Here is a 9,401-nt window from a genome sequence, read left to right on the forward strand (position 1 = left end):
GGTTGCCCCAGAGTCTAAGACTACTGCTCCACCTCCTGCCTCAGGGTAACCTCACAGCAATCTCAAAGCAGGAAGGAAACATGAGGCTGAGAAAAGGGGTGGTACCTGCAACAGGAAAGCAAAAACCTTCCCAGGACTTGCCAGCTGACGTCCTCCTATAGCTCAATGGCCAGAATTGTGTCATGTGACCATTTCCTCCTACATCTCATTGGCCAGAACCATGTCATGTGATCACCCCTGCGATGACCTCTGTGAAGGTGGGCATCTTAGCTTGGCACATTGCCTCCCTGAACAAAATCTGGGTTCTCTTAGAAGTTAAGAAGGCGAGAATGGATTTGAGGAGGCAGTTTGCAGTGTCCCGTAAAGAACTGACGGATCAGGGATGTTGGGAGAGGAGAAGCCGCCTCGGAAGTACTACTGGACTCTGGATTTCTAGGAAAAAATGCATCCACTGTTGATGCATTTTGCTACAAGGAGGCAGGGAAAGATAGTCTTTGTTCCAAGAAGCTCTGGGCTTAGCTCAGTTCTATTACTGTCCCTTAATGGCAGGGATACATTCTGAGAAATGCGTCTTTAGGCAATTTCATTTTGTGAACATGGAGTGTACTTACACAAACTTAGATGGTAGAGCCTACTACACACCTAAGTTGTACGGTATAGCCTATTGCTCCTTGTACAGCCTGTGACTGTACTGAATACTGTAGGCAACTGTACTGAATACTGCAGACAACGGTAAGAATTTATGTCTCTCAATATAGAAAAGGCACAGTAAAAATACAATATAAAAGATTAAAATGCTATACCCCGGTGAAACCCCGTCTCTACTAAAAAATACAAAAAACTAGCCGGGCGAGGTGGCGGGCGCCTGTAGTCCCAGCTACTCGGGAGGCTGAGGCAGGAGAATGGCGTAAACCCGGCAGGCGGAGCTTGCAGTGAGCTGAGATCCGGCCACTGCACTCCAGCCTGGGCGGCAGAGCGAGACTCCGTCTCAAAAAAAAAAAAAAAAAAAAAAAAAAAAAAAAAAAAAAAAAAAAATGCTATACCCGTACAGAGCATCTACTATGAACGGAGCTTGCAGGGCTGGAAGCTGCTGTGGGTGAGTGCATGAAAAGGCCTAGGATATTACTGTCCACTACCGCAGACTTCATAAACACTACATTTAGGCTACACTAAATTTATTTATTTATTTTTTATTTTATTTTTTTTTTTTGAGACGGAGTCTCGCTCTGTCACCCAGGCTGGAGTGCAGTGGCCGGATCTCAGCTCACTGCAAGCTCCGCCTCCCGGGTTCACGCCATTCTCCTGCCTCAGCCTCCCGAGTAGCTGGGACTACAGGCGCCCGCCACCTCGCCCGGCTAGTTTTTTTGTATTTTTTAGTAGAGACGGGGTTTCACCGTGTTAACCAGGATGGTCTCGATCTCCCGACCTCGTGATCCGCCTGTCTCGGCCTCCCAAAGTGCTGGGATTACAGGCTTGAGCCACCGCGCCCGGCTAAATTTATTTTTTAATTTATTTTTCTTCAATAATAAGTGAATCTTGGCTTACTGTAACTTTTTTACTTTGTAAACTTTACATTTTTAAAAACTTTTTGACTCTTTTGTAATAATAACGCCTTAAAACACAAATACGTTGCAGCTGTACACAAATATTTTCTTCTCTTTTTATTCTATAAGCTTATTTTTCCCATTTTGAAAATGTATTTATTTACCTTTTAAACTTTTTTTCTTAAAAACGAAGATGCAAGCCTACACAGGGTCAGGAGCAACCAAGGTTTCTGTCTGCCACAGTTCCTCCACCAGCCCCTGAGACAGAGTTCCCCTCAGGAGGAGTCTAGTGTGCGGACCCAAGTACACATCATCTCCAGACAGAAGGACTTCAGGGAAGTTGTTGACATGGGCTTAGGAAATGGTGGGAGAGTGGCAGGCACTTGGGGATGTTGAAAGTATCTGAAGATAAATCCAGCCTCCCAGATCTGCCTGGAGAGAGGCATTGACAGGGCAGCCTGGCTGCTCAGAGCTACCTTATCCCAGCCTTGTCACTAGCAAGGTATCTCTCCTTCCTGGGTCTCATTTTCCTCTTCTTTTTTTTTTTTTTTTTTTTTTTTGAGACAGAATCTCACTCTTGTCGCCTAGACTGGAGTGCAGTGGTGCGATCTCGGCTCACTGCAACCTCCGCCTCCCGGGTTCAAGCAATTCTCTTGCCTCAGCCTCCTGAGTAGCTGGGATTACAGGCACCCGCCACCATGCCTGGCTAATTTTTGTATTTTTAGTAGAGACTGGGTTTTACCATGTTGGCCAGGTTGGCCTTGAACTTCTGACCTCAGGCAATCCGCCCACCTCAGCCTCCCAAAGTGCTGGGATTACAGGTGTGAGCCACCGCGCCCAGCTCTCATTTTCCTCTTCTAGAAAGGAGAGTAATAACTCTACCTTGTAGGGTTGGTGTGAGGCTCGTTTGAAGTGATGTATGTCCAGCTCCTGTTCTATACTATCCACTCCATAGACGATGGTTATTTTTGTTATGAGTATGATTTGGCCCCCATGCCCTCTGCTCTAACTCAACTCCCATCTTCTCCCTGTCAGGTATACTGACCCACTTGCCATTCCCTTATTAGAACATGCACTCTCTGCCTGGCTTTCCACTTCTCACTTTGCACACGGTGGAATCTTGGCGGAAGCACCTCACATCCTGGTGAACCTGGTAGTCCCCTGTGATTCAGTTGGCCTCTGCACTTCTCCAGGAAATTCTCTCTGCCACTCCAGGCTGGGTGAAGCTGCTCCTCAGTTTCCCTAGCAACCCACAATTATATCAGGGTTCTTATTGCACCCTTAGGCAATTACTGAGTTCCTTCCAAGGCTAGTCCAGACTCTCAGTGTATAAACCACCCTTGACATAATTAATTCCATCTTAGAAAAACCCTCCATTTTATATTTCATAGGCACTTTGCTAACAAGGATAAGATGTTTTGCTTAATGAACAGGTTTTAAAAAAGAACACAAACAAGCACACTCATCCACTATCAGTTCTCACCAGAGGACCCTCTGACTGTAAAAGAGCCAAGCCTTCAGCTTGTCTGTCTTCACTAACACCGTCTTGCAGTCACTCGTGATAAGAACTCAGAAGTTGCCACCAAAAGCTCTGCCACATCAAAGACTCTTCCTTGCAGACCACCAGGCCCAGACCAGGACTCCCTTTGTCTTCTTCGCTCCCTTCGGATTGGTTCATTAACCCTTTCGCCTATCTCTTTTTTCTCTTGATGTTAAATATTACTTTGTTTGTTGTGGAATGTTTAATCTACAACATTCGTATAGTGATTAAGTATACTAGTATGTATGGTTTGCAATATTTACTGACTTATGGAGTGGCTTGAACCTATGTGCTCTGACTACAGAGTGAGCAGGAAGGACTAAGGAGAATTTCCTCCTTGGGAACTCCATCTAGCTTCTGGATTTTGTGATTGAAATAGCATTAAAAAAAAAAAAAAAAAGACTGACATTGTGGAGAGATACAAACGTGTATGGACCTGGTCATCTCTAATCTCGAACTGCTATGACACTCAGAGAGGTTGAGAGGCCCAGAACACTCCCCTTGTTCAAGGCTCTGCATGAAGAGAAGGAAGAAATTATGCAATATTTTATTTATTTCTTTCTTCAGATGAAGCCTCTCTCTGTTGCCCGGGCTGGAGTGCAATGGCGTGATCTTGGTTCACTGCAACCTCTGCCTCCTTTGTTCAAGCCATTCTCCTGCCTCAGCCTCACAAGTAGCTGGGACTACAGGCATGTGCCATCGTGCCTGGCTAATTTTTGTATTTTTAGTAGAGATGGGGTTTCACCATGTTGGCCAGGCTGGTCTCGAACTCTTGACCTCAAGTGATCCACCCACCTCAGTCTCCCAAAGTGCTGGGATTACAGGCTTGAGCCACTGAGCCAGCCTAATTGTTCGATATTTTAAATGTTTAAATGACCAGCAAGTCATAGGTGCTCAACAAATATTTGTTGAATGACAACAAATTAGCACTGTTGACACAAAAAGGGCAATGCAATGTATGTGCTATTTAATATTTGCAGATTTTTATTTAAAAATCTGAATTCACAGTACACTGCAGGTGGTTGCTTAGAAGCATACAAGTTTCAAGTTCTGTCACCCTGTGTATACTTTTTTTTTTTTTTTTTTTTTTGAGACCTCCGGAGTCTCGCTCTTGCTGCCCAGGCTGGAGTGCAATGGTGCGGTCTTAGCTCACCTCAACCTCTGCCTCCCGGGTTCAAGCGATTCTCATGCCCCAGGCTCCCGAATAGCTGGGATTACAGGTGCGTGCCACTACGCCCGGCTGATTTTTGTATTTTTAGTAGAGATGGGGACCAACGTGGACCATGTTGGCCAGGCTGGTCTCGAAATCCTGACCTCAAGTGATCCGCCCATCTTGGCCTTCCAAAGTGCTAGGATTACAGGCATGAGCCATCGCCTGGCTACCCTGTGTATCTGGAGACAACTGCCAAGTCTAAATGTGCAGAGGTAAGGGAAGGAGAAGTTTTGACCCAGTGGCCCCCGCTCGCCCTGCCTGCTGGGGAGATGGGGAGCTCCTAGGACAGGAGCTGGGTCCTCAAGACGTGGCACGAGGAAGGGGGTCGCAGTAAGCCCCCAGCAGCTCCCACACTGCGCACCCCTGGGGGGGTCCCTCTGCCAGCCTCAACCCAGCCCCCTCCTAGCCGGCGGGCGGTGGCAGTCTCCGTGATATCTTTCCGTCCAGCCGGCAGGCGGCGCCCTCCGGCCCTTGTTTCGTCGGGCCCGGACGGGGCGTGCGCGCTCAAAGGTTGCCAGGCTCTGTCGCCCGCATTTCCTGGCCTGGAGCCGGCTGAGCCACAGCGGGGTCGCCGCGGGGTCCCGGGGCCGTGCTACCCCGCCCCTCCCGGGAGCGCGCGGCGTGGGGCTGGACCAGGCCAGCGCGCTGGGCCCTCGCCCCTCCCTCGGGCAGTCACCTGGGCACGGGCGCCGCAGGTGCCGGGCCCTCAACCTTGCGGAGCCGACAGCCATCGATCCTCGGGTGAGTGCGGGCGCGGGTGGAAGGCGCCCGGCGCTCTCGCCACCGGCGTCCCAGCCGCCGGGCGGCCAACTGTCCCCGCGCCGCTCCTGGCCTCCCTGGCCGGGTACTCAGCGCGTCTGGGAGGGGAAGGAATTTCCTTTGCAGGAACTCAGGGGTTGGGGGTTCTCTGCTACTTAAGAGATCCAGGAGTGGGGCGCGGACGCCCGAGCCTCCCACCTTCGGGATGGGGATTACAGAGGAGCCTTAGCAACTGAGGTCCGTCGTGGGTTTGAGGGCATGGGGTCCGGGGAATGGGCGTGTCCCACACCCAGAGACTCGCCACCCTCTCTCCAGGGGAGATGCTTTTTGAGCATGACAAACCCAGCAAGGTTACAGAAGTGGGTGTATGCAACTCTTCGCTCTTTCCTGGCGCCCAGAGGTGAATAGTCACACACACACACACACACACACACACACGCGCGCGCATTCATTGGGGCCGACTTTGCGTCCCCTCCCCTGGCCTTGGGCGTTGGGGCTGCGCCCCCGCCCGCGCCGGCCACTGGGATTAAGCCCCAGGGCCTTGCCCGGCTGTTTGTTTTTCGAGGCAGTTGCGTCCCGGTAGGTTCCTGGATGACCATCCTGGCTGGCTCAAAATTCCCTCTAGATTACCTGCGTCCATCCCCAAGAACCCAGCGGCTGAAACTCCTTTTCTCATCTGCGCAGGTGGCCTCGAGGTGGTGGCAGGGCCGCCCCCTGCAGTCCGGAGGCGAACGCACTTACCCGACCTCCGGAGGCAGGTTCGGCTGGGAGGAACCGCTCGGGCTTCGTCCTACACCTGCGCAAATGTCTCCGGTAAGGGGAAGTGTTGCTTAAATCCCAGAGAGAACCCCCGTCGAGAAGCATAGCAAGACATATGAACGAGTGTTTAGCTCTCAGTATTGTTATTGCTTCGAGTGAAATGGTTTCGTGTGTACTTTGTGCATTTATATATAAATATAAACATATATGTATACATTTGACAAGCTCTAAGACCGGCACTTACTTGTGATATCTCCAAAACAGAGTTATTATAGTTATTTGGAAATTGTCAGTGGGAATCAGCCTGGCTGGTATGAGAATTACAGGGAGGAGGACCTGTGTGCAATTTCAAAACGATTTAAGAGACATTCGGTGGCAATACAAGGTGCGGACGTTGGTTGGATCCTGATTTGATAAATGTTTTTTAAAATGAAGATGATGGCTGAGTGCGGTGGCTCACACCTGTAATCCCAGCACTTTGGGAGGCCGAGGTGGGTGGATCATCTGAGGTCAGGAGTTCGAGACCAGCCTGGCCAACATGGTGAAACCCTTCTCTACTAAAAATACAAAAATTAGCAGGGTGTGGTGGCACGCGCCTATAATCCCAGCTACTCGGGAAGGCTGAGGTAGGAGAATCACTTCAACGCCGAAGGCAGAGATTGCAGTAAGCCGAGATCGTGCCACTGCACTCCAGCCTGGGAGGCAGAGCGAGACTCCGTCTCAAAATAAATAAATAAATAAATAAATAAATAAGGAGACGATGAAGGAAATTTCTACTGATTATTTGATAGTATCAAGGAAATTATAATAGTTCTGTTTAGTTACTTTTGGTAATGGTATCATGACTAAGGTTTTAAAAATCCCTGTAGAGACACACACTGAAGTTGAAATACTACTTTAGGATTTGCTTCAGAATTATTCAGTTTTAGATGCTAGCAGAGAAGTGAGGGGAACAAGATGAGAGGAGATTGTTCATGGATTGTTAATAGTGGAAGCTGGAGAGAACACGTGGACACAGGGAGGGGAACATCATGCGGCGGGGGCGGCCTGTTGGAGGATGGGGGCAAAGGAGAGGGAGAGTATTAGGACAAATACCTAATGCATGTAGGGCTTAAAACCTAGATGACGGGTTGATAGGTGCAGCAAACCCCCATGGCACATGTATATGTGTATACCTATTAACAAACCTGCACATTCAGCACATGTATCCCAGAACTTAAAGTAAAACAGAAATAAAAATAGTTGAAGCTGGATGATGATTATGGAAGTCCTTACACTATTTCAGTATTTGTGTGTGTTTGGCATTTTCCTTTAAACAGAACACCACCACCTGTGGAGCTTTTTTGCATAAGGTAGGTTTGGCACTGCAGCTGAGTTTAGATGCGAGGTCTTCCACAGTCCCTCGTTTTTTGTAAATTGGGTGTCAAGGCTGCTTCTCCAGACTCGGCCATAAAAAGTTTTTTTCTCCCTACTGGAGGTGCTGATTTATTTTGCTCAGAAGGCAGAGGGTGTTTGCTGAGTGTGACAAAGCTGAGCGGATCAAGTTGATGCAGGTGGAGGCTAGGTCAGCTTTTTTTATACAAAGGGCATTAGCAAGCCTGGGGGTTGATTGCCTCCAGTCGGGCGGATTGTATAAAGTGTGTTAGCAGTTTTGCCTAATTGCCCAAATCCCTTCCAAGTTATGCTCATCAAAAAACAGAGTTCAGAGTAGTGAACACACATGTCTGTTTACACTTAGGATTTATGTACACTTCTGGAAGCACTGTATGCATCAATAAAAAGTGTACATGATAAAAACAAAGCACAAAATGAGTGGAGGGCTGCTTGTTGCTGTGTTGTGTTGCCTGTTTCATCGTTACCTTGTTTGCTTTAGGGATCATGACGTGTAAATATTTAGCAAAGCACTGACTCCTAAAAGTTCTGCATGGCGTTTAACACATTTTTTTCAAGAACCATGCTTGTAGGAGGGTAAGGAAGGAGTAGTAGCTATATCTTCATCAGGCTTGCTCTAAATTTTTTTTCTCCAGATTTAGCCTATAATTCCTACTCATTCTGTCATGCTTGGTCAGTAATTTGGAAAAGCGGTGATTCTGAGAGGGAGCTGTTGAAGTTAATAGAGGGAGGAAGGGGAGGTATATTCCCGAAAGGCAAATCCACATTTTTTAGTAGCTTCAGTATAACTGAATGTAATGCCTTTGGATTTAAGGATAAAACAAGTCAAAGAGATGAGATCCGGGACAGTTAAAAGTTGAAGTGTTCAGTGAATCTCCTCAGCCTAGACCTTGCTCCTGTAGATTCACTAATCTAAAGGATGTAAAGATGTTTTAAGATTCAGTTGAGGAATGCTGAAGCATGTCCTAATTTCACTGCTGTGATGGGAAAATAATGAGACAACCAACAAAAATCCCCTTATAGTAGGGGGAAATACCACAGTGAATTAATCATGGTACTTAAATGAAGTGAAATTGTTTGGTTTGTGCCTCTGTTTTCTTGGTATGAATAAAAGAAGTGTACAACTGTCACGTAACTTCATTTTATACCTCAGTTTCCTCTCTAGTTCCCTAAAAGAGCATGGAAAGAGAAAAGAAACTTGCCAGGCCCTTTAGTGACCAAACTAATGTTTACTCTCCTCTGTAGGAGGGTGGTAGATTTGGACTCTGGAGAGTTGATTGCTAATAGCTATTTTAAGGACTTACCACAAATGTGATACTATTTTGCCCTGATTCTCATTATTAAGGATATAAATGCATTAGAAAAGCAAATTGCTCCCCTGTCGGGCTAGAAATGATAGGAAAGGGTGTTGGCAATCTAGTCAACGGTATTCTTCTAGATTCATAAGCACTTAGCTTTCATGTACAGCACCTCATCCCATCCTGTAAGGCGGAGCAGTGGTGATAGAGGGTAATTTTGGTTTTTAACAGATGGGAACATTGAAATATAAGGAAGTCAGCCTGGGCAACATAGTGAGACCTTTACTCCACAAAATAAAAATAAATAAATAAAAATTAGCCAGGTATGGTGGTACACGCCTGTAGTCCCAGTTACTCAGGAGGCTGAGGTGGGAGGATTGTGTGAGTCTGGGAGGTCGAGGCTGCGGTGAGCCGTGATCACACCACTGTACTCCAGCCTGGGTGACAGAGCAAGATATTGCCTCGAAAAAGAAATCTAAAGAAGATTGCTTTAAATCACTTCTTTAGGGAGATAGGGAAGGAAATTTAACGTTGATCAAGAGTTCATTGGCTAAAAAAAAGAGTTCATGGGCTGGGTGTGGTGGCTCACACCTGTAATCCCAGCTCTTTGGGAGGCTGAGGGGAGGAAGGTTTGCTTGTGGCCAAGAGTTCAAGACCAGCCTGGGCAACATAGTGAGACCCCCATCTCTACAAAATAATAATAATAATAATAAAATTGGCCAGTGTGGTGGCTGAGGTGGGAGGACGGCTTGAGCCCAGCAGTTCCAGGCTGTAATAAGCCATGTTTGCACCATTGCACGCCAGCCTGGACAACAGGGCAAGACTCTGTCTCTTAAAAAAAAAAAAAAAAAAAAAAAAAAAAAAAAGAATTCATGGTAGTCTTCACACAGGTTTTT

The 9,401-nt window shown here is 47.3% G+C and overlaps 1 protein-coding gene across 2 annotated transcripts in view; it reads left to right on the forward strand.

Moving 5' to 3' along the window:
• The first annotated feature begins 5,316 nt into the window (after positions 1 to 5,316).
• LOC105465893 (uncharacterized) overlaps positions 5,317 to 9,401 on the forward strand; it is a 46,672-nt gene continuing 42,587 nt past the window's right edge. Inside the window, exons 1-2 of one of the 2 annotated variants that reach the window (XM_071091232.1) lie at positions 5,317 to 5,635; positions 5,741 to 5,869. In XM_071091232.1, the coding sequence (XP_070947333.1) occupies positions 5,424 to 5,635; positions 5,741 to 5,869 (341 nt within the window). In that variant the 5' untranslated portion in view covers positions 5,317 to 5,423. The remainder of the gene's footprint in view (positions 5,636 to 5,740; positions 5,870 to 9,401) is intronic. The other variant, XM_011714546.2, reaches the window with a different exon arrangement.

Source organism: Macaca nemestrina, chromosome 2 (genome assembly GCF_043159975.1).
Source record: "Macaca nemestrina isolate mMacNem1 chromosome 2, mMacNem.hap1, whole genome shotgun sequence".
Taxonomy (NCBI): Eukaryota; Metazoa; Chordata; class Mammalia; order Primates; family Cercopithecidae; genus Macaca; species Macaca nemestrina.